Source organism: Dendrobates tinctorius, unplaced genomic scaffold (genome assembly GCF_039654945.1).
Source record: "Dendrobates tinctorius isolate UK_male_01 unplaced genomic scaffold, ASM3965494v1 ptg000021l, whole genome shotgun sequence".
In the NCBI taxonomy this organism is placed as follows: Eukaryota; Metazoa; Chordata; class Amphibia; order Anura; family Dendrobatidae; genus Dendrobates; species Dendrobates tinctorius.
The window spans coordinates 44,622,899-44,648,673 of record NW_027361689.1 but is presented as its reverse complement, the minus strand read 5'-3'; the positions used below and the strand labels follow the sequence as shown (position 1 = coordinate 44,648,673).

The 25,775-nt window shown below is 47.0% G+C and overlaps 1 protein-coding gene across 1 annotated transcript in view; it reads right to left on the bottom strand.

Moving 5' to 3' along the window:
• Positions 1-339: 339 nt before the first annotated feature.
• LOC141083867 (hatching enzyme 1.2-like) overlaps positions 340-25,775 on the bottom strand; it is a 75,995-nt gene continuing 50,559 nt past the window's right edge. The window contains exons 5-9 of the mRNA XM_073568355.1: positions 25,500-25,581; positions 9,050-9,174; positions 8,823-8,935; positions 1,384-1,594; positions 340-347 (exon numbers count right to left, since the gene is read on the bottom strand). Of these exons, the coding sequence (XP_073424456.1) occupies positions 340-347; positions 1,384-1,594; positions 8,823-8,935; positions 9,050-9,174; positions 25,500-25,581 (539 nt within the window). The remainder of the gene's footprint in view (positions 348-1,383; positions 1,595-8,822; positions 8,936-9,049; positions 9,175-25,499; positions 25,582-25,775) is intronic.

Sequence of the window (25,775 nt, the reverse complement as noted above, 5' to 3'; positions counted from 1 at the left end):
CTGTCATATATTTTACTGCAGAGTATTTTTGCAAATCTGTTTTCTTGTTGTGTCTCAATTATAGACCTTAGCAGTCAGCTGACCTTAGAACGGGGCATCAATGGAGCCTGCTCTAGATCCATGTGAAATTAGTGTCTATGACTATGCCTAATTTTATTATTTTTAAACCATCCCTCCACTTGAAAATGTTTGTAGACATCGGACAGCCTATAGGTGCTTCAATTAATCAACAACAGCATCTACGACAATTTACAAAATGAAGGGTTTAAATTGAACAAGTATAAGTATATCCTTGTTATCTGTTGGTGCCGATCACAGATTATTTCAATTTCTAATGCCTTAAAGTGCTGAAAAGTAAAGACAAAACAATTAGGAAAAATGAAAAATAACAAAGAATATAGTTATATCTTAAGGTAGAATCCAATTTTCTAACCTAACTTCTCATGGCATCTTATCCAGGTCCTATTCTTTATTGATTACAGATTAATTGGACACTTGGTGGTCCTCAGATTTATACCCTCATGATCTCCCGTATAATATATGATTGTTGGGGGGGTTTAGCGCTGGGAACACAATAATCAGTAAAATGGGGATACTAAAATCCCTTGTGTGAATGGAGTGGTAGTGCTCATTATCAATCACAGCTCCTTTCTCTACTTTCCAATTGGTAGGGATAGCCAGCTGCAAACAGAAAAATAAAACTGATTCTAGGCACTAGATTTGTAGTAGTGTACCACAACTAATATTTATGATGGAATGGCTAATCTTGGTAGAAATAAAATAGCAAATCCAGCAAAAAGGATACTTAAAAAATTTTTAAAAAATTGAAATTTATTGAACATCCATTACAATCCAAACGATCACCATGAAAACGGCAAACGCATTTCAGACGTCTTTAATCATTGCATGCAATGATTAGAGACTTTGTCTGAAATGCGCCTGCAGTTTTCAAATTGATGGTTTGGATTTTAATGGATGTTCAATAAATTGCAATTTTTTTAAGGATCGTTTTTGCTGTATTTGTTATTTTTGTCTATTAGGGTACTTGACATACTAAAAGGTTCTTTGTGCAATGATGACTTCCTACCTCGGGCAAGCTGATGGTTTCTGTCTTTTTGACAATGGCAAGTCTTCCCTCTGGGACACCACAAGTTCAATTTTTACAAGCCCCTAGAAGCTACAGGTAGAAAGTGCCAGATGTGTTCGACCACCACTTATCCCCTCACTCTCTCTATTTATATAGCAAAAGCCTTTGGTAAAACAGAAGATGCTAGATAAGCAACAGGCCAAGGTAATTGGTCATTTTGATCAGGAAGTCAGGGCCATTAAATTTTCATTGGATAAATATTTTTGGTCATTTCAAGATGAATGTTAAACACTTACCAGTGATATAAATGGCAGTAAATTTACTGTTTAGGGAACCAGCTGTGTTCACAAACTCTACAAGCATGTTACGCGTTGATGAAACCAGAGGCAATATTGTCCCAAACCCATAGGTCCACTCCAATAGGACAGGTGATGATTTAGTAAGACCATCATACACTTTAATGTAGTCAGCAGAAGAGAAGTCAAGATAGACAAACTGCAATAAAACCTAACACAAAACCAAAAAGTGCCATTAGTTTGGAAGAAGCTACAAAAACAAATCCAAGAATATCTAATTCAGTAGGGGAAAAGCCAGCACTCCGCCTTTGAGAAAACTCCATGTTTATTGCAACTTTATTGTAAAATGTAACGTGTTAAAGGGAATCTGTCACCTACTTTTGGTGGGCTATTTAAATGAGGTTGGTCCGGTCCGATGGGTGATGTTTCCGATCTTTGCCGCCTCCCCATCCTTGGCCGCCGTCTGCAGTTTTTTCATGAATAGGAGTAGGTGTCCGCCATTTTTCACGCGTGCGTTAAGCATTCTTGGCTCACGCACGTGCAGTATGATTTGCCCAACTGCGGGCAAAGCCGAAAAGCCGACTGCACATGTGCTGGCCCCGGAACACAGCAAAATACTTCCGGGGCTTAGTTAACCGGCGCATGCGCAGTCAGGCTTTTCGGCTTTGCCCGCAGTTGGGGAAAGCATACTGCACATGCATGTTGTGAGTTCATTTTCATTTTTCCCTTCACCATTGAGGTCTGATGAACTCCCTCTTCTGGTGAAGGAAGGTAGTGAGGCTGATTACCAAGCACCTGGGCAGGATGATGATGACTGGGTGACGGGAATTACTGACTGGATATAAGGCAGCCGACGCCCTTCTGCCTTGCTGGTGATCTCTCTGAGGGATTCTAGGAGACCAGTCTGATTCCTGCTCCTCAAAAGCTAAGTTTTCTGCTCTACTTTTTGCATTTGTGTTTTGGTTTTGTTTTGCATTGTTTTCCTTGATTTGTGCCATTCCCTGCTGGGGTGTGCTGAATTCCTTTTTGCTCTGTCTTCAGAAAATACCTGAGTACTGATATAGTCTTTTTGAAGCCTAGCATCTTCAGGGCTTTTTTCCCTATCAGCTGTTGGCTCTTGTTTTGATAGGGTTTTGGCGGATTACAGACAGCAGCTTTTCTATCCTCTCCTATCTAGTTAGCGTGGGCCCCATCATTTGCTCAGCCTATCTTTCTATCTGTGTGAGTGTTTTTTCATCTTGCTTCACCGTCATTATATGTTGGGGGCTGCCTATTGCTTTGGGGTCTGCTCTGGGGCAGTTTAGATTTCCCTTTCTGTCTTTAGGCTATGTAGTTCTCCGGCTGTGATCGAGGGGTCTAGGGCACCGTAGGAACCCCCCACAGCTACTGCTAGTTGTTGTTGATAGGTTCAGGGGTCTGCAATCCGATAGCTGCCAACTTCTCTGGTTTTCTGGACTTAGCTAGTATTTCTGTTTTTGCCTCCTACGGTGACTCATTCATAACACATGCGCGAGCCAAGAATGCTTAGAGCACGTGTGAAAAATAGCAGACATCTACTCCTATTCATGAAAAAACTGCGGACGGCGGCCAAGGATGGGGAGGTGGCAAAGATCGGAAACACCGCCCATCGGACCGGACCAACCTCATTTAAATAGCCTGCCAAAAGTAGGTGACAGATTCCCTTTAAAACGACTGAACAAATATCTGACTCATTTTGGACCTAAACTTCTTTAGCTAAGCTATGATTAAGGAAGATTATGTCACGGGGGCTTAGTTCAACTAAGGCTGTAATTCCCGGGCCCCTGTGATGTCCCTATAACTAGGGAAAACCCTGTCTGACCCTCAACCCAGGGTTTTTGCTGAAGGTGCAAATGGCTGAGCCTCCGACCTTTCCTTATCTCCTGCTCAGCCCTGCACTTAATCCTCCACCCTCCACCCAGTGAGGAGTCACACCACCAAAGCTCCCACACAAATAATGACAGACAGGGAGAACTTAAACTGCACTGCGCCGCACACACACAGGAATATACAGTAATGTGAACAGGGCACAACTAAACACAAATATGGGAAGGAGAAAGGATAACGACGGATCATACGACACCAGATACGAATCTCTCTCTCTCTGCAACACCTCCACTCCAGACCGGAACCACTTGGTATGAAACACAAGCTATAATCGGCGACGCCCATATGCCAGTATGACTATTTAAAGACCGTGGGCGTGACTAACCTTCCAACCTGGTCTCCAGCAGGATTAACCCCCGAGAGCCTGAAGATCAAGCCGGCGCCACTGAGGCTATAGTGGCTGGAGGTGGAACTACCTCTGCCTGCCGGACGCTGTGGTGTGAACAGCGTCCGACATGACAGTACCCCGTCTTCTACGAGGGACCCCAGGGCGCTCAAGACTCATAGGACCCGGCTTGTCCGGATGACGACGGTGAAAAGAACTGACCAGCCGATCCGCATGTATGTCTGAGGCTGGAAGCCAAGACCTCTCCTCCGGACCATACCCCCGCCAGTGCACCAAATACTGAAGAGTACGGCGTACTACTCGAGAGTTCACTACCTTGGCGACCTCGAACTCTAAATCGCCATCCACCATGACTGGAGGTGGCATCGGCATCGTGTCCACCAAGCCTACCACCTTTTTCAATAAAGCCCTGTGAAAAACGTTATGTATTCTGTACACCGCAGGAAGTTCCAACCGATAAGCCACTGGGTTAATGATGGCAGAAATCCTAAAAGGCCCAATAAACCTTGGACCCAGTTTTAAAGATGGGATTTTGAGTTTCATGTTCTTCGTAGCTAACCACACCCATTCACCCACACACAGGTCCGGACTTGGCACGCGTCTACTGTCAGCCACCCGTTTGTACCTGGCACTCATGCTCAACAAACGCTGTTTCACCCGCCTCCAGACTGATGACAATTGGGCTCCTAGCTGATCCTCCTCCGGGACACCCCCGGAGTCACCCTGACGTAAGGTACAAAACTGAGGATGTTGACCGTACACACAAAAGAATGGAGACTCTCCTGATGACTCTTGGCGGTGATTATTTAACGCGAATTCGGCCAGAGGAAGGAAAGTAGACCACTCCTCCTGGTTGTCAGACACCAAGCATCGTAAATACTGTTCTAGATTTTGGTTCATGCGCTCAGTTTGTCCATTAGACTGTGGATGAAACGCCGATGAATGTGACAACTTGATCCCCAACCTTGAGCAAAAAGCTTTCCAAAACCTCGCCACAAATTGCGTACCCCTATCAGATACTATGTCAGACGGTACTCCGTGGAGTCTGACCACCTCCTTCACAAATACCTGAGCCAACGTCTTAGCATTGGGCAAAGAAGACAACGCCACAAAATGCGCCATCTTTGAAAAACGGTCAACCACCACCAGGATGACCGTGTTCCCTGCCGAGGCTGGCAAGTCAGTGATAAAATCCATGGAGATTTCTGTCCATGGCCTATTGGGTACCCCCAGAGGCTGTAGCGTGCCAGCAGGACGGGTTCGGGGTGACTTAGCCCTAGCGCACGTGATGCAAGCTGCCACGTACGAGACCACGTCCTGCCGGATTTTGGGCCACCAGAAACAACGCGATACCAGCTCTAAGGTGCCCTTCACCCCTGGGTGACCAGCCAGTACCGAATCGTGGTGTTCCTTCAACACCTTAAGCCGAAGATGCAGGGGTACAAATGATTTGTTGGCGGGAAGACCTGGTGGTACCTCCTCTTGGGCCTCGGCAATCTCCGCCTCTACCTCAGTCGTGAGAGCCGAGACCACTACCCCTTTCTGGAGGATGGGTACCAGCTCTTCCCGAGGTTCTCCCCCCGGAAAACACCTAGACAAAGCATCCGCCTTGGTGTTTCTAGCCCCAGGACGGTACGTCACAAGAAAATTGAAACGAGTAAAAAACAATGCCCAGCGAGCCTGCCTAGGAGACAGATGCTTGGCCGACTCCAGGTAGAGCAGATTCTTATGGTCGGTGATAACTGTGACCTGGTGAGCCGCCCCCTCCAAGAAGTGTCGCCATTCCTCAAAAGCCAGTTTGATGACCAACAACTCCCTGTTGCCGATATCATAATTCCGTTCGGCCGGCGACAGCTTCTTGGAGAAGTAGGCGCATGGATGCATCTCGCTCAAGGACGAGCCTTGAGACAGTACTGCCCCCACTCCCACCTCCGACGCATCAACCTCTACCACAAAAGGTTTAGACACGTCTGGTTGCACCAGAATGGGGGCTGAAGCAAACTATTCTTCAGACGCTCAAATGCACGTATAGCCACCTCAGGCCAGTTCGCCAGATCGGCACCCTTTTTTTGTCATGTCCGTGAGCGGTTTGGCGACAGTCGAAAAGTGTTTTATAAATTTCCTATAATAATTCGCAAACCCAAGGAACCGCTGGAGTGCTTTCAGACTCTCCGGCCTCTCCCATTGCAGCACCGCTTGCACCTTAGCGGTGTCCATTTTAAAACCGGCTGCGGACACAATATATCCCAAAAAGGGCAACTCCTGGACAAAAAAAAAACATTTTTCCAGCTTAGCATAGAGCTGGTTCTCCCGGAGCAACTGTAACACCTGCCTAACATGCTCCAAATGAGTGTCCCGATCGCTAGAATAAATGAGGATATCATCCAGGTATACAATCACAAATCTCCCCAGGACATGAGCAAATACATCATTAATAAAATGTTGGAAAACGGCAGGAGCGGTGGTCAACCCAAACGGCATAACCAGACTCTCAAAATGACCCTCAGGAGTGTTAAACGCCGTCTTCCACTCATCTCCCTGACGGACCCTTATGAGGTTATACGCCCCCCTGAGGTCCAGCTTGGAAAACCATTTCGCCCCCGCTACCTGGTTGAACAAATCCGGGATCAACGGCATTGGGTAGGGATCACGGATAGTAATCTGGTTTAACTCTCGGAAATCCAGACACGGGCGTAACCCCCCATCTTTCTTCTTAATGAAGAAAAACCCCGCGGCTACAGGCGAGGACGAAGGCCGGATGTGACCTTTGCTCAGACTCTCCGCGATGTAGTCTTTCAGAGCTTGTCTCTCAGGACCAGAAATATTAAACATCCTGGCCTTAGGTAATTTGGCCCCGGGTTTTAACCTAATCGCACAGTCATAGGCTCTATGTGAAGGCAGTTCTGAGCAACCCTTCTCAGAGAAAACATCCGCGAAATCCTGCAAAGCCTCCGGCAGGCTGGGCGTCACGGCGGACACACATGTGGCCAAGCAATTGTCTTGGCAGAAACCACTCCATTGTACTATGTCCTGAGTTTTCCAATCAATTACCGGGTTGTGCCTGGACAGCCATGGAAAACCCAGGACCATTTGAGCTGGGAGATTACGGAGGACCCTACATGTAACCGACTCAGAATGTAGGACCCCAATGTGGAGTTTCACCTCTGCCACAAACTCAGTAATCTCCCCTTGAGGGAGGGGAACAGCATTAATGGTCACCACCTGTATGGGGTGAGGAAGTTTTTCGATCTTAAACCCGGCGGTGTGTGTAAACTCCTTATCTATGAGATTGGTGGCGGAACCGCTATCCACAAACACTGATATAGGTAGCTCTCTGCCGGCGATAATAACCTTGGCAGGGAGCATACATTGAGATACCATCATGGAGGATATGCATACGCTCAGTTGGGTCTCCTCCATACCCTCTGAGCTTAACAGTTTTCCGCCGGTGTGACCCTCTTAGGTAGTACCGGGAAAACGTTAACATAATGACCTCCTTTACCACAGTAGAAACATGCTCCGGGCTTCCGGAATCCCGGAGCGCGAGGCTGAACCTGTGCCACGCCAGCAATCTGCATAGGTTCAGGGGACTCATCTACTTCAACCACACCTGCACCTCTGTTTTCCCCCAGAGGTAGCGTCTCTTGTGCCCCCTGACGAAAACGGCGATCAATACGTATCACCAAACTCATGGCAGACTCCAATGATGCCGGAGTCTCATACATCAGGAGGGCTTGTTTCACCCTCCCTGATACCCCATGAATAAACTGGCTCCGCAGTGCTGGGTCATTCCACTGTGTGTCTACAGCCCAGCAGCAAAATTCCGAACAATAGTCTTCTGCCAAGCGCTCCCCCTGGCGGAGGGCGCGGATTTTAGATTCCTCTAGAGCCAGTCGGTCAGGGTCATCGTAAATGAGCCCGAGGGCAGAAAAAACATTATCGACCGAATGAAATGTAGCAGAGTCAGCTGGTAAGGAAAATGCCCATGCTTGGGGGTCACCACTCAGTAATGACAACACCAGCCCTACTCGCTGGGCCTCATTACCTGAGGATATTGGCCGCATGCGGAAGTATAATTTGCAGGCCTCCCGAAATACGACAAATTTGCGGTGATCGCCTGAAAATCGTTCTGGCAGCGGAAACTTCGGCTCTGCACCGATACCTGCAGATGCCGTTTGCACCTTTGCTACTACCAGGCCCTGCTGCTGAACTGCCCCTTTCATCTCGGAGACCTGTAAGGACAGCGCCGCCAACTGGCGGGTTATGGAATCTAATGGATCCATGGACTCCTGAAAAAATGTGGGCCGATTATAATGTCACGGGGGCTTAGTTCAACTAAGGCTGTAATTCCCGGGCCCCTGTGATGTCCCTATAACTAGGGAAAACCCTGTCTGACCCTCAACCCAGGGTATTTGCTGAAGGTGCAAATGCCTGAGCCTCCGACCTTTCCTTATCTCCTGCTCAGCCCTGCACTTAATCCTCCACCCTCCACCCAGTGAGGAGTCACACCACCAAAGCTCCCACACAAATAATGACAGACAGGGAGAACTTAAACTGCACTGCGCCGCACACACACAGGAATATACAGTAATGTGAACAGGGCACAACTAAACACAAATATGGGAAGGAGAAAGGATAACGACGGATCATACGACACCAGATACGAATCTCTCTCTCTCTCTGCAACACCTCCACTCCAGACCGGAACCACTTGGTATGAAACACAAGCTATAATCGGCGACGCCCATATGCTAGTATGACTTTTTAAAGACCGTGGGCGTGACTAACCTTCCAACCTGGTCTCCAGCAGGATTAACCCCCGAGAGCCTGAAGATCAAGCCGGCGCCACTGAGGCTATAGTGGCTGGAGGTGGAACTACCTCTGCCTGCCGGACGCTGTGGTGTGAACAGCGTCCGACATGACAGATTACTTCCGAAACACGTCAGATGTTTGACAATCTCTGCTCAGTGGTTTTAACACATATGGAATAAATTTACAATAAATGCGGAATTTTCTCAAGAATGACGAAATGCTAATTTTTCTCTTACTGAATATTATTGGCAAGCTCTGCTTAAGCTGCCGAGCACCCAGAATGAACCCATTACAGGTGTCGCTAGCTGTTGGTTTTCTTATGTTAAAAATATCTAATTGGTATGTTTTGTTTGAATATTTTATTCACGGATTTCACCTTCCAGTATGGGACTTGAATAAGCCAGAGGCAGTTTCCACCACCTTGGTTTGCCAATAAACTGTTTCCAGAAAGAGATCCCGAGGCCGTCATCAGCTTTGTCCTACAAAGGTCTTTTTGTGGTGATATAAATGAACAACGTTAGTGACGAGTGTAAAGTTCACATCAATTAATGGAGTTAAAAAGAATTAAGATTTCAGAGAAGACATCAGGCAAACACAACTTACTGCAGCCATAGTTGGCATTAATTTTCATCACGTCCACATTACTCATTCCCAATCTCTGTCCAATAGGCATACTAGATAAAGGTATCGGGATTATAGTAGGCAAATTCAATCTGGAAAAGGCAAACCTGTAGAGAGTATAAATGAAGATTTTTTTTGCAATATTAATGGGATTGTAAACTTTTGCAGGTTGTCACAAAAATGTACGTAACGGTTGATATAAAAAACCAACCCTGATACATATATTCATTAGATTTCTTTTTTTTACAATTTTTTTTCATGTAAAAAAATCATACCACAAGGAAAACTTTAATGCTTAGGATCGTTTTGCTGAAATCTGAAATTCATCTTCAACTTTTAGGAACAGCGTGAAGGTTTTGTTGCCAAATTCACTGATATTAGGAACTGTTCATCATTCCCTCCAACTTGACTAAAGCCCCAGTTCCAGCTGCTAAAAAATGTTCCTGAAGCATAATGCTGTCTCCACCATGATTCACTGTGGGTATCATATTCTATTGGTGATGTGCCACTTGGGCTTTATGCCAAATATTCCTTTTGGCATTATGGCCAAAATGTTCAACCCTAGTCTCATCAGATATAATACGTTTTCCCACATGTTTTGGCAGGCTTGATTTACTTTCTGGTAAAATGTAGCAGGACTTGAATTTTTTTGGTAAGAAAGTCTTGTCACCTTATCCCACAGGCCATACACGTGAAGAATGAGACATTTTTGCCACATGCAGAACACAACACATACTTTCCAGAAATTTCAGCAGCTCCTTTCATGTTTATATATGCCTCTTGGCAGTCTCCCGGACCAATTTTCTTTTCATTAATTTTTGAGGGACTTACTGTTCTAGGAAATTTCACTGTTGTGCAAAATTTAAGCCTGTATTCGATGACGTCTCCACAGTGTTCAGTGGTACAAATAATGCATTAGAAATTATTTTGTACTCTTCTCTTGACCGATAACTTTCAACAATGAGACCCCTTTGCTGTGTTGTAAGCTGTTTACAGACCGTAGCTTTTGCTGTAAAATTCAACTTAAAAAACGTCAAAAATTCTCGTAGAACAGCTAAACTTTACTTGGGGTTAATCGGAATCCCTGTAGATGATGGCAGCTGTGTACTGACTACTATGTAACATGAGAGTAAATGTTATTGGATAATTCTAAACACAACTACATCCCCAATTATAAAAGGGTGTTCACAGTTATGCAGCCACATTATTTTAGTTTTTCAATGGATTTGTACAGATTATTGGTGACATTAATTGTGGAAAAATTTGTGAAATGATTCTTTTCGGTAGGACTTTTTTTTACATGACAAAAACCTGGCATTTTAATAGTTGTATAGAGTATAGTATAGCATAGAATTTTTACATCCACTGTAAACATTTCACATGAAGGGGTTGTCCCATAATGTACAGGCCATTTATATGGATACAACTAAATAAAATGGGAATGGTTGGTGATATCAACTTCCTGTTTGTGGCACATTAGTATATGGGAGGGGGGAAACTTTTCAAGATGGGTGGTGACCATGGTGGCCATTTTGAAGTTGGTCATTTTGGAACCAACTTTATTTTTTCCAATGGGAAGAGGGTCATGTGGCACATCAAACTTATTGAAAATTTCATAAGAAAAACAATGGTGTGCTTTGTTTTATTCTTTCATGAGTTATTTACAAGTTTATGACCACTTATAAAATGTGTTCAAAGTGCTGCCCATTGTGTTGGATTGTGAATGCAACCCTCTTCTCCCATTCTTGACACACTGATAGCAAGATCGCAGAAGAAATGCAAGTCTAAGGGGGTCAGATTCCTTGTAGGAATGCTCGGACCTGACACCATAATGTGGTAGTGCACCATCTTGCTGGAAAATCTCAGGGAACGTGCCATCTTCAGTGCATAAAGAGGGCAACACATCATCATGTAGCAATTTCAGATATCCAGTAGCATTGAGGTTTCCATTGATGAAGAATGGCCCCACTATTTTTGCACCCCATATACCACACCATACCATCAATTATGGGTGTCAGGTCCGAGCATTCCTACATGAACAGTTTCCTGGAAAGTGGATTGGTCGTCGTGGGCCAGTTGAATGACCACCAAGGTCTCCCGATCTGACCCCCTTAGACTTTTATCTTTGGGGGTCATCTGAAGACAATTGTCTATGCTGTTAAGATATGAGATGTGCAGCATCTGAAACAACGGCTACTGAAAGCTTGAGCTAGCATTTCTTCTGCGGCGTTGCTATCAGTGTGTCAAGAATGGGAGAAGAGGGTTGCATTGACAATCCAACACATGGGGCAGCAATTTGAATGCATTTTATAAATGGTCATAAACTTGTAAATAACTCATGAAAGAATAAAGATAAGCTAAAACCAAGCAACCATTGCTTTTCTTGTGAAATTCTCAATAAGCTTGATGTGTCACATGACCTTTTTCCCATTGAAATAAAGAAAGTTGGATGCAAAATGACCGACGTCAAATGGCCGCCATGGACACAACCCATCTTGAAATGGCCCACCCTCTACATTTAAGGAAAGGGGGTACATGGGGCGTCAGAAGGTCATCTAGTTTGAGGAAGCGTTTAAAGCTTGGACTGATGCTGTAACATGGGGTTAGAGAGGTGTACCACTAACAAATTAAAGTTTTTCTGGAAATCCAAAGTGGGTTGACATATTGCAAAATCAACATGCAAGAAAACAAGCTAACAAGTAGATTGGTACAGTTTTCAAATTGACTCTAGCTAGAATCATTATGCTAATATTTGTGTGGTTATATAGCAAAAGCGGGAATACTAATGAAACTGCTCAGCCTAATCAGTAATTATAAGCAAGCAGCAGAGAGGATTTTAATGTAAAAAGTCTCCTTAAAAATATAAAACATTTTTAAATTTCTTTTCAATTAAATCATTTTGCTTTTTAAAATTCCGAGCATAAAAATTTAAAGTATGCCTAATGCCTTTGTAATGAACCAAATTTTTATTTCAGCTTAAACAGAAATATATGCAAATTGCTGATTATTTTTTTAAATTACCCCTACAAAATTATGAAAAGTTAATCAATAAACTGTGTGCTTCAATAAAAACTACAACCTATCTATTAAAAAGCAAATCTCCCTCATCGCTGCTTCAGCACTAAAGTTAAAAAAAAAAGGTTATTGGTCGTAGAATGCGCAAAATGAGCCATTTCTTCATGATTTTGACCTTCTGAATTCAAATCAGAACAGGGACCCAGCAATGAAGGATGCCTTGGGCTCACATACAGTATATTGGCCAATCTATGCGGTAAGTACCTTCTTTTTCACTCTAATTTTTCATAGCAATGTTGCAGTATCATTTTTCCAATATTCCATAAGTACAAAATGTAGCATTTTCCATTTTGTATGGCAGTAATGCAGGTTCAATTTTCGAAAGTTATCATTCTTAGAAATTAAGGGTGCAACTTAATCTTTTCTCATCGCTCACTGCTCCGCAGTTTGGTGGACAAAATTCTAGATGTGAGTGAAAGAAATTAGTCTTTAAGGACAGGCTACAACCAAGATCCATATATTTGTTTTGGGAAGATTTTCCATCTGTGTGGCACCCCAGGAGTTGGTTGCCACAGTGGTATTCCTCCCTCACTGGGGGGTGATGACATGCCTGAAAGCAAGGAGGGTTACCCTAGCCAGATAACACCACCATACACCTTTCCTGACTCCAGGCCAGACAGGGGAGCTCAAAACATGGTTTCAGGAAAGCTTCCTTAAAAGTTCTGGGCTGGAGGTGGAGGTAGTTGCAGTCTGTGAGAGTCTGTACAAGGGACAGGAGCTGTGAGGAGCTCGTCTCACGAGCAGAGTAAAGAGGGAGGAAAGGAGAAGCTCAGGGTACCCTGGGGATTGGAGCTGTGACCAAGCTCACCCCAGGGCAGAGCACTTGAAACTGGACGCTGGAGTCCATGGCTACACAGGTGCAACAGTCCCAGCAGCCAAATCTGAAGGACAGGAGCCTCCTGGCCCCATCATACATCTGAAAACACAGCAGCAGATCAGAGCCTGGAGCCACCATAGAGGAGCAACACCTGCAATACGCTCAAGCTGCCTGCCATACGGGCAAGTACCACAGGACAGTAAGGAACAGAGGATCAAGCATAGCTTTAGGCAGCAAGGACCTCATAGGACAGCGCAGAAAGGAGGCCTCTAACCAATCTGGCTTAGTGGATCCTAAGTTGCTTCCAGGCTGCCTGGATCTCCATAACCATCTGTACTCAGTGCCCTGGTCTGCACCTCAAACTGTGAGTAAAAGTGTGAAGACTGCACCCCACTGTGTCTTCCTGTTTATTTGCTGCGTCACCTCAGCCCTGCACTACAACCTGTCACGCTGCTGCCTGTCACACCGCCGTGCGCGCCGCCTCCCCCAGGGCCCATCATACTCACCGGTCTTTGGCACCTTGGCACGTCCCCGTCCACTCTCCATCTCCAGCAGCGCCTGCTCCTTGTCGGGCACGTGCACACAGCAGGCCTTACCGTGCACGCGCACACCGCTCTCTGTGAGACCGGCCGCTCCTTCCAGCTCACTCTATGCTCTGGAAGACCCTGACCCGGAAGTACCATCGCACATTCCCTTATCAGGCCGCCTCTTCCTCCCGGCGGTACCTGATCGTCACTTGTGCTATACTAGTGATCGTGGCCCCATGCCTGCCAGTGACCTTCGTCCACTCTGCCGCCATCTTCTGCTCCCTATTTCCTCCGTCCTGATTGTCATTCTCCATTTGTCTCTCCTAGTGCTCACCTGCCCGTGCCTTCCTCCAGTCTGAGTTCCCGTGTCTCTCCGTGCCTTCCAGTCTGTGTCTCTGTCCGGCCCGTGTTCCCGTGTTCCAGTCGTGCCAGCCTGTATCTCCGTCCCCTCTGTATTCCGTGGTCCTTGTCTTGCCTGTACCCCCGTCTGCCTTTCCAGTCTCCTGCTGTGTCTCCTGTGCTCGCCCTGGGTACCAGCTGCCACGGTAATAGTTTCCCCTGGGCCTGCCCCTAACGCTCCCTGTATAGAGGGTGGTCAAACTGGTCCGCTCGTCCGGGGGAGGTTCGCATTGCCGCGGTCCAGTGAGTTCAGCCTTAGGGATCCTAACAGCACGATCAGGCCATGGACCCCACTGGTACCTCAGCTGCCATCCAAAAGGAACTAGCGTTCCTACGAGAAAATCAGACACGGATCATGGCCTTTCTAAAGACCATGGAGTCCCGGCTCTCGGCATTACAGCCCTCTGATCCCAGGAATGAGTCCCTGCTGGCCAGTCTCCAGCAGGAGCTCGCCCAGCAACGCGATACTCAGGCCCATATCTTAAATTATATGGCCTCGGTGGATAACCGACTCCTCTCTACCCAGTCCACCGCCGCTGCCCCAGTTCAGGCCTCCGTTTCACACCCACTGCCCCATTTAGCTAAACCTCTGCGGTATGGTGGAGACCCCAAATTGTCCCGGGGGTTCCTAAACCAGTACCAGTTGCATTTTGAATTGCTGCCTCAACAATACCCCACCTACCGAGCTAAAGTGGCCTTTGTGGTATCCCACTTGGAGGGCGAAGCGTTGGCCTGGGTGAACCCTCTCTGGGAGCGAGACGATCCTTTGGTCTCCCAGCTCTCCACTTTTCTAGAGACCTTTCGCAAGGTTTTCGACAAACCTGGCTGCCTGGCCTCTACCACCAAGTACCTTTTTAACCTCTACCAGGGTACTCTTTCAGTGGGCCAGTATGCTATTCAGTTCCGCACCTTGTCCTCCGAGCTGGGATGGAACAATGAGGCCCTGGTGGGAGCATTTTGGCGGGGTTTGTCTGCGCATATTAAGGACGAGCTGGCAGGCCATGACACACCAACATCCCTGGAGGATCTTATTTCCCTGGTGACTCGCATTGACTTGCGCTTCCAGGAGTGCTCCCGCGAGGCCACCAGGGAGAGAAGGCATCCCCGCATATCTCCAGCGACACACAGTCCCCCCCCGCTTGCGATTCGCCTCTACCTCCGCGGCCTCGGCATCAGAACCTATGCAGGTGGATCGTCTCAATCTGTTAGGAACAGCGGAACGCACTAAAAGTAAATAATAAAGTGCGTTCGCCGCTCGGGGTCCACCGTGCAGAAGGTGTTACACCGCTGCTTGGTAATGACAGAGGAGCAATATGGCAGTATGATGCGCACGGGTTCAACTTCAGCTGGAGTGCGCAGAGCGAGCTCTGTTCACACACAGAGGTGCCGATATGGCGGTATAATGCGCACGGGTTCAACTTCACCCGGAGTGCGCAGAGCAGGCTCTGTTCACACACAGAGGTGCCGCAACAAAAACATACAAAATGCTGAACCTGTTAGTGACACAGGCCTCAGGTAAATGCACACACGGTATCTGGTCACAGATGCAGGACCCAAGACAGAGGAGCTGCATCCCTCTAGACCTACCGTGTGTGCGACGTCGCTTCTGCGAGCGCCAAGGGCTGCAACTACAGCGCGGCGTAGGAAACTGCCACTCGACGACAAAGCCAGAAAGCAAGGGCAATGTCGGACGCTAGCGTAGCGGTGCGGTGTGCACAGTGGCTTAAGGCTTGCCACTGACTGGCTCTGACTGCTAAACTAATTCCCTATCCACATGCGTAATATCAGAGGGAAGGGGTTTTATAATGAGTCAGACACCAGAAACATACATCCGACACCATTCACACATAGCAAGTATAGTGTATACTAGCACATGGCCGAACGGTCATGCGTGCTTTTTATAGCCGTGCGGGACCTTCCAGATCTCCGAGATGGACCAGTGAGATCTGGAGCAGGACCTGGGCACATGACTCCCGATCTCCAATGGGAGATCGTCTCGTGAGCATGCCCTGTAGGAGCACAGGAACTTAGTCTCTGGAGCGGTCTGCTGCAAAGTAATCTTCTCTGCAGTAGACAGCAGGAGAACGCGGAATGTGAGGCTCTGGATTCCTGCAGAGCAGACGCAGAAACCTGATGCCTAACACAAACTGGCAGAGCAGCGCCTTCAAGAAAGGTTCGCCTAGGGCCTATGTCTCTACTGTGGCAGCTCCTCCCATCTTCTGCGCTCTTGTCCGGAGAGGCCAGGAAACGCCTCCGCCTAGGACAGGTAAGAGAGGCCTCCCTAGGTGTTAGCGATACCTCTCTACCCTTGACCCTCTCTGTCTTATTGACAGGTTTCAGTCGCTACTCTGATGTGGCCTATATAGATTATTATTATTATTATTTATTGTTATAGCGCCATTTATTCCATGGCGCTTTACAGGTAAGGAGGGGTATACATAAAAACAAGTACAATAATCTTAAACAATACAAATCATAACTGGTACAGGAGGAGAGAGGACCCTGCCCGCGAGGGCTCACAATCTACAAGGGATGGGTGATAATACAGTAGGCGAGGGTAGAGCTGGTCGTGCAGCGGTTTGGTCGATCGGTGGATACTGCAGGTTGTAGGCTTGTCGGAAGAGGTGGGTCTTCAGGCTCTTTTTGAAGGTTTCGATGGTAGGTGAGAGTCTGATATGTTGTGGTAGAGAGTTCCAGAGTAGGGGTGATGCGCGAGAGATTCTGGAGCAGCCGGGAACTTCACCCAGCTCGAGGTCAAAAAGTTGCAGATACCTGTCAGGTCCTTGGAGACTCCTCAGTGGCTAGCTTCGGTCGACGGCGCTCCCCTGCGGGAGACCGTTACCTTGGTCACCAAAGAGGTGGAGTTACAGATCAGAGCCCTGCATCGGGAGATGTCCTTCTTCGTACTGCCCTCGTTATCCCATACGCTTCTCTTAGGTCTTCCTTGGTTAAGGACTCAAGAACCCGTCCTCGATTGGCGATCTGGTGACATTTTACGATGGGGTCAATCCTGCCAGTCTAAGTGCCTGCTTCCCGTTCAGCCAGCCAAATCTTCTCGGTCTCCTGCGGTGTCTGCGGACTTGCCTTCGGCCTACTGGTCCTTCGCGGACGTTTTCAACAAGAAGGAGGCAGAGAGCCTGCCTCTGCATCCTCCCTATGATTGCCCAATCGATCTCATTCCGGGCTCTACTCCACCCCGGGGTCGAATTTATCCTCTGAATCCTCTCGAGTCCCAAGCCATGACCGAGTATGTCCAGGAAAATTTGGCCAGAGGCTTTATTCGGAAGTCTTCTTCACCCGCAGGCGCCGGCTTCTTCTTCATCAAGAAGAAGGATGGATCTCTTCATCCGTGCATTGACTACAGGGGTCTCAATGATATCACAATCAAGAACAAGTACCCGCTCCTTCTCATTCCGGAGTTGTTTGATCGGCTGCGGGGGGCACGAATCTTCACCAAACTAGATCTCCGTGGGGCCTACAATCTCATCCATATCCTCTCCAGAGATGAGTGGAAGACCGCTTTTAACACCTGGGACGGTCACTATGAATATTTGGTCATGCCATTCTGTTTGTGCAATGCCCCAGCAGAATTCCAGCAATTCATGAATGATATTTTCCGAGACCTTCTGTACTCCTGTGTGGGGGTGTATCTGGATGATATTCTTGTCTTTTCCCCGGATTTGTCTACCCATAGAAAGAACGTCCGTCAAGTTTTGTTGCATCTGAGGGAGAATCGCCTGAGCTCGGGAAGTGCGCCTTTGAACAGACGTCTCTTCCGTTTCTGGGGTACATCATCTCTGATTCTGGCTTATGCATGGACCCGGAGAGGGTGTCCACCGTGCTCAACTGGCCGCAACCTCATGGAGTCAAGGCAATTCAGCGATATCTTGGTTTCGCAAATTATTACCGGCAATTCATCTCTCACTTTTCTTCTTTGACTGCTCCAATCTCCTCTCTGATTCGTAAGGGGGCCAACCCTCACGTCTGGTCCTCAGAGGCCGAAAAAGCCTTCCTTACCCCGAAACAAGCCTTTGCCTCAGCCCCTGTCCTCCATTGCCCGGAGACTAACAAACCTTTTATTTTGGAAGTGGATGCCTCTGCATCAGGGCCGGAGCTGTACTCTCGCAGAGATCTCCCTCTGGGCGGCTTGTCACCTGCGGCTTCTTCTCAAAGACATTCTCCACCTCGGAGGGAATTATGTATGCCATTGGTGACAGGGAGCTGTTTGCCATCAAACTGGTGTTAGAGGAATGGCGGTACTTATTGGAGGGAGCTGTACATCCTTTTAAGATCTACACGGACCATAAGAATTTGGCATACATCCGATCGGCACAGAGGTTTAATCCCGGCAAGCTAGATGGTCCCTATTTTTCGCCCGTCTCGATTTTTAACTTCACTTCCATTCGGGTAGTAAGAACCTCAAGGCTGATGCGCTGTCCAGATCCTTTTTTGCTGTCGATACAGAGGATGAGCCCACGCACATCATGGACCCTTCCAAGATCATCATGGTGGCACCCCTCAGTCTGTCTACCCTCCGGGTAAGACCTTTGTCCCTGAGAACAACAGGAGGCGAGTCTTGCGCTGGGGATATGCCTCCAAAATTGCAGGTCATGTTGGGTTCAAAAAGACTCTCCTTCTCGTGTCCCGCCACTACTGTGGCCTACTCTTCCTCAAGATGTCCGAAGTTTTTTTGCTTCTTGTCCATCCTGTGCCAAGAACAAGGTTCCTAGGCAGTTACCTTCTGGCCTCTTGCATCCGCTTCCAGTCCCTTCGGCTCCCTGGCAGCACAATGCTATGGACTTTATTACTGATCTGCCTCGCTCTTCAGGCTGCACCGTCATCTTCGTCGTTGTGGATAGATTCTCCACGATGGCTCATTTTATCTCTCTTCCCAGTTTACCCTCGGTACCCGAATTGGCGAAGGTTTTCATCCATCATATTTTTCGCCTCCATGGTCTCCCTCAACATATTGTCTCGGACAGGGGAGTCCAGTTCACGTCCCGGTTCTGTAGAGCGCTCTGCAGATCTATGAACATCACGCTGGATTTCTCCTCCGCCTATCACCCACAGACCAATGGCCAAGCAGAGCGTAATAACCAAATTTTGTTGAATTACCTCCGTCAATTCTCCAACGCTCACCAGAATGACTGGTCAGACTTACTCCCATGGGCTGAATTCGCATATAACAATCACACAGCGAATCCTCTTCCAAGTTTCCCTTCTTTATCGTCTACGGGCAACATCCAGGCGTACCTCTACCGGTCCCTCCTGTCTCGGGTGTGCCGGCCGCCGATCTTCTGTTTGGGGAGTTCTCCAGGATCTGGCAGGAGACCAAGACCGCTCTCAAACAATAACGTGTAAGGATGAAAAAGCACACAGACAAGAGGTGCTTGGACCCACCTCTGTATCATCCTGGCGATAGAGTGTGGTTATCTTCCAAATTCATCCACCTGAAGATCCCTTCGCACTAATTGGGTCCCCGGTATATTGGACCCTTCGAGGTCCTGACTCGCATTGACGTCTCTTACAAGTTGAAGCTCCCCACCTCGCTCCGTATCCCCAATTCATTCCATGTTTCTCTTCTGAAACCAGTGGTTCTCAACCAATTCTATGCCTCTACTACTCATTCTCCATAGCCTGTTTCCGCCGATGATGTCTTTGAGGTTAAAAACATTCTCGCCATGAAAAGGCTAAGAGGGAAGACCTTTTTCCTGGTGGATTGGAAGGGTTTTGGTCCAGAGTAGAGATCTTGGGAGCTTTGGAAGAACATCCAAGCTCCTCGGGTTTTGGCAAGATTTCTTTCCAGTCTTGGGAAGGGGGCGCGTAAGGAGGGGGGTACTGTCATGCCGCCGCCGCACGTGCCACCGCGCGCCACCGCCCCCTGTGTACCGTCATACTCACCGGTCCTCGGCGTCCCGGCATGTCCCCATCCTCTCTCCAGCTCCAGCGTCTGCTCCTTGCCTGTCCCCCCGTCTGCCTTTCCAGTCTACTGCTGTGTCTCCTGTGTTTGCCCCGGGTAGCAGCTGCCGCGGTAATAGTTTCCCCTGGGCCTGCCCCTAACGCTCCCTGTATAGAGGGGTCCACCTGGTCCGCTCGTCCGGGGGAGGTCTGTTGCCGTGGTGCAGTGGGTTCACCCTTGGGGATCCTAACAGCACCCTTAGGGATCTTACCACAACCATCATCACCATCATTTACGCTATTACTGCCCTGGGGCTTAGCTCTACCTGTGGAGAGCTGTAACAACTCTGCTGCATCATCATCAGCCCCAGCGTTCTCTTCAAGCTGCGTCGGCTAACATCTAATTGCCGAATACCACAGGTGGCGTCACAAACTATCTTTCATACACTTTCATAACCTTTATTATTATTTATTATTATAGCGCCATTTATTCCATGGCGCTTTGCATGTGAGGAGGAGTATACATAATACATACAAGCACAGTAATCTTAAACAATACAAGTCACGACTGGTACAAGATGAGAAAGGACCCTGCCCACGAGGGCTCACAATCTACAACGGGATGGGTGAGGATATAGTAGGCGAGGGTAGAGCTGGTCGTGCAGCGGTTTGGTGGATCGGTGGTTACTGCAAGTTGTAGGCTTGTCGGAAGAGGTACAGTTGTGGCCAAAAGTATTGACACCCCTGCAATTCTGTCAGATAATACTCAGTTTCTTCCTGAAAATGATTGCAATTACAAATTCTTTGGTATTATTATCTTCATTTAATTTGTCTTAAATGAAAAAACACAAAAGAGAATGAAGAAAAAAGCAAAACATTGAACATTTCGCACAAAACTCCAAAAATGGGCCAGACAAAAAGTATTGGCACCCTCAGGCTAATACTTGGTTGCACAACCTTTAGCCAAAATAACTGCGACCAACCGCTTCCGGTAACCATCAATGAGTTTCTTACGATGCTCTGCTGGAATTTTAGACCATTCTTCTTTGGCAAACTGCTCCAGGTCCCTGATATTTGAAGGGTGCCTTCTCCAAACTGCCATTTTTAGATCTCTCCACAGGTGTTCTATGGGATTCAGGTCTGGACTCATTGCTGGCCACCTTAGAAGTCTCCAGTGCTTTCTCTCAAACAATTTTCTAGTGCTTTTTGAAGTGTGTTTTAGGTCATTGTCCTGCTGGAAGAGCCATGACCTCTGAGGGAGACCCAGCTTTCTCACACTGGGCCCTACATTATGCTGCAAAATTTGTTGGTAGTCTTCTGACTTCATAATGCCATGCACACGGTCAAGCAGTCTAGTGCCAGAGGCAGCAAAGCAACCCCAAAACATCAGGGAACCTCCGCCATGTTTGACTGTAGGGACCGTGTTCTTTTCTTTGAATGCCTCTTTTTTTTCTCCTGTAAACTCTATGATGCCTTTGCCCAAAAAGCTCTACTTTTCTTTCATCTGACCAGAGAACATTCTTCCACAACGTTTTAGGCTTTTTCAGGTAAGTTTTGGCAAACTCCAGCCTGGCTTTTTTATGTCTCCGGGTAAGAAGTGGGGTCTTCCTGCGCCTCCTACCATACAGGCCCTTTTCATTCAGACGCCGACGGATAGCACGGGTTGACACTGTTGTACCCTTGGACTGCAGGGCAGCTTGAACTTGTTTGGATGTTAGTCGAGGTTCTTTATCCAACATCCCCACAATCTTGCGTTGAAATCTCTTGTCAATTTTTCTTTTCTGTCCACATCTAGGGAGGTTAACCACAGTGCCATGGGCTTTAAACTTCTTGATGACACTGCACACAGTAGACACAGGAACATTCAGGTCTTTGGAGATGGACTTGTAGCCTTGAGATTGCTCATGCTTCCTCACAATTTGGTTTCTCAAGTCCTCAGACAGTTCTTTGGTCTTCTTTCTTTTCTCCATGCTCAATGTGGTACACACAAGGACACAGGACAGAGGTTGAGTAAACTTTAATCCATGTCAACTGGCTGCAAGTGTGATTTAGTTATTGCCAACATCTGTTAGGTGCCACAGGTAAGTTACAGGTGCTGTTAATTACACAAATTAGAGAAGCATCACATGATTTTTCAAACAGTGCCAATACTTTTGTCCACCCTCTTTTTTATGTTTGGTGTGGAATTATATCCAATTTGGCTTTAGGACAATTCTTTTTGTGTTTTTTCATTTAAGACAAATTAAATGAAGATAATAATACCAAAGAATTTGTGTTTGCAATCAATTTCAGGAAGAAACTGAGTATTATCTGACAGAATTGCAGGGGTGTCAATACTTTTGGCCACAACAGTAGGTCTTCAAGTTCTTTTTGAAGGTTTCTATGGTAGGCGAGAGTCTGATATGTTGTGGTAGAGAGTTCCAGAGTAGAGGGGATGCACGGGAGAAATCTTGTATGCAATTGTGGGAAGAGGAGATAAGAGGGGAAGAGGGGAGTACAGAAGGAGATCTTGTGAGGATCGGAGGTTTCGTGCAGGTAAGTACCGGGAAACTAGGTCACAGATGTACGGAGGACTCAGGTTGTGGATGGCTTTGTATGTCATGGTTAGGGTTTTGAAATGGAGTCTTTGGGTAATGGGGAGCCAGTGCAGGGATTGACAGAAGGGAGAGGCCGGGGAATAGCGGGGGGACAGGTGGATTAGTCGGGCAGCAGAGTTAAGAATAGATTGGAAGGGTGCGAGAGTGTTAGAGGGGAGGCCACAGAGCAGGAGGTTGCAGTAGTCAAGGCGGGAGATGATGAGGGCATGGACTAGGGTTTTTGCAGATTCTTGGTTGAGGAATGTACGGATCCGTGAAATATTTTTGAGTTGAAGTCGGCAGGAAGCGGAAAGGGCTTGGATATGTGGTTTGAACGAGAGATCAGTGTCAAGGATAACCCCGAGGCAGCGAGCTTGTGGGACTGGAGAGAGTGGGCAGCCGTTTACTTTAATGAATAGGTCTGTTGGGGGGGGTCACGCGAGATGGGCGAAAGATGATTAATTCTGTTTTGTCCATATTAAGTTTTAGAAATCTAGCGGAGAAGGATGAAATAGCAGACAGACATTGAGGGATTCTGTTTAGTAGGGAGGTGATATCTGGTCCAGAGATGTAGATCTGTGTGTCATCAGCATAGAGATGATACTGAAAGCCATGAGATTCTATGAGCTGTCCGAGGCCGAAGGTGTAAACGGAGAAGAGCAGGGGCCCTAGGACTGAACCTTGCGGGACTCCGACGGATAGGGGGCGCGGTGAGGAGGTGGTGTGCGAATGGGAGATGGTGAATGTCCGGTCTGCTAGGTATGACGCAATCCAAGATAGGGCCAAGTCTGTGATACCAAGAGATGAGAGGGTCTGTAGTAATAGGGAATGGTCCACTGTGTCAAAGGCAGAGGACAGGTCCAGGAGGAGGAGGTCAGAGTAGTGTCGCTTGGCCTTGGCGGCTACTAGGTCATTGGTGACCTTAGGGCAGGTTCAGTGGAGTGGTGTGGCCGGAAGTCGGATTGCAAGTGGTCAAGGAGGGAGCAAGAAGAGAGGTGGGAGGGTAGTTCAAGATGGACGTGTTGTTCCAGTAGTTTTGAGGCATAGGGGAGAAGTGATATAGGGCGATAGCTAGATACAGAGGATGGGTCAAGAGAGGGCTTTTTGAGGATAGGTGTGATTGAGGCATGTTTAAAGCTTGAGGGGAAAACACCAGTTGTTAGTGATAGGTTGAAGAGATGGGTTACGGTTGGGATGAAGACTGTGGTGAGGTTTGGGATGAAGTGGGATGGGATCGGGTCAAGTGCACAGGTAGTGAGATGTGATCTTGAGAGTAGAGTGGAGAGTCGATCTTCTGTAACGGTGGAGAAGTTGGTTTTGGGGGGAGGGCAGGGGAGGTAGGAGCAAGGGCACTGGGGGTTGTTGATCAAAACTGTCTCTGATGTTATCAATCTTCTCCTTGAAAAATGAGGCAAAGTCTTCAGCTGAGATGAGTGGAGAGGGAAGAGGTGCTGGGGGGCGGAGGAGAGAATTGAAGGTGTTGAATAACTGTTTAGGGTTGTGAGACAGGGAGGATATGAGAGATGAGAAGTAGGTTTGTTTTGCTGCAGCGAGTGTGGCCTTGAAAGTAGTGAGGGACTGTCTGAATGTGATGAAGTCCTCATTGGAGTTGGATTTTTTCCATCTCCTCAGCATCATCCCCTTATCATCATTTTCATTGGATGCCCAGGGCCACGGACCTTTTCTATGTCATGTAACAAAGAGAAACTCCTCTTCTTGAAGAAGTTTACGAATCTAAGGTCCAATAAAGACTCCTTCCTTTATGTTTGCTTCACTCAACCTTGGAAATTTATCAATGAAATACTTGAATGTTTTTCCATTTTTATCCATTGCCTTTACAAAGTTCTTCATTAGGTTCAACTTGATATGCAATGGTGGTAAAAAAATCTCATGTGGGTCAACAAGTGCTGGACACAGGACATTTTTACTCCCTGGCTGAAGTGAATGTTGGAGAAGCCAGTCTTTTTTTTTTGCAATGATATTCTCTTACATGACTATCTTACTTACACAGAAAGCAGCAGTACTTTGTGCATCCACCCTGGAGATCAAGTAGGAGAGCAACCACCTTTAAGTCACCACAGAGGGGACACAAATGTTGGTCATAGTTCAGGCCCCTGAACAGCTGTTTCTTTCATGTGGACTGCATAACCAACTGGAATTGAAGGTAGCGCATTGCCATTATGCAGCAGGTGGTTTTTAGGCTTGTTTTGGATGAATCGATTAAGGGTAACATTACACATAACGATGTCCCAGCGATCCCACCAACGATCTGATGTGGATGGGATCGCTGGGACATTGTTAGCTGATCGCTGGTGAGCTGTCACATAGACAGCCCCTCCAGCGATCAAGACCAGCGAGCACGCTGGTTACCAACGTAAACATCGGGTTTCTAAGAGCCGCGGGGCTCTTAGAAACCCGATGTTTACCCTAGATACCAGTGTGCACTGCAGGGAGGGCGGGAAGTGGAGGCAAAGCAGCGCACAGACAGACCGGAGTAGCTCTGCTATCTGCTACTCCGGTCTGACAGACTGGAGTAGCAGATAGCAGAGCTACTCCGTTCTGTGCGCCGCTCTGCCTCCACCTCCCGCCCTGCCTCCAGTGCATGCTGGTATCTAGGGTAAACATCGGGTTTCTAAGAACCCCGTGGATCTTAGACTGAGGGCTCAAGAGACTAAATAGATTATGTAATAAAAGAGCTACTAACAATGCAATAACGATGATGATGACATAATAATGACTCAATTTGTCTATAAGCCTGCATGAAAGATGTGATAAGTAATTATAACCTTCTCTGGATATTGAAAATTAGAGCCAATCAGCAAATTTAAGCATAATAATTTTCAGCAACATAAAATTAGTTAGGTTTTAGTTGTAATGATTCATTAGGGTACCAAGGGGTTCCCAACAAGTCACCGACTCCTGACTGGGGAATTTGGTACAAAGTCGACGCTAGCTCAAATTTTGCATACCTACTCCTGTGCTTTGTACACTTCTAAGAAATAATTCTAAAAATACCATGAATACAGTTCAATTTTCCTCAAAAAATTTTGACAAGAAAAAAAACAATGAATGACAATATAGTAAAAAATAACAGTAGGTAGAATAAGGTACAAAAAGGAACATCTATCATCTGGATTTACTTGTGGTAATGCATCACTGATGTATAATCGTAGGGAAGGTTATAGGTGTTTCCATCAATGACATCAAAATTATCCCAGTTAGCTGGAAGAGATTAGAACAGTGGTATCACATATAAATGCAACCGAATGTGAGGATTCAGCAGCTTCTCTCAAGATCAAAAAAGGAGAAAAGAGAACCCAGCATATGAGGCGCACACCCAGGACAATAAAGATATGTAAGTAAACATATATCAATTTCATTGAAAAGACAGAATGCACACAATAAAAACATTTAAA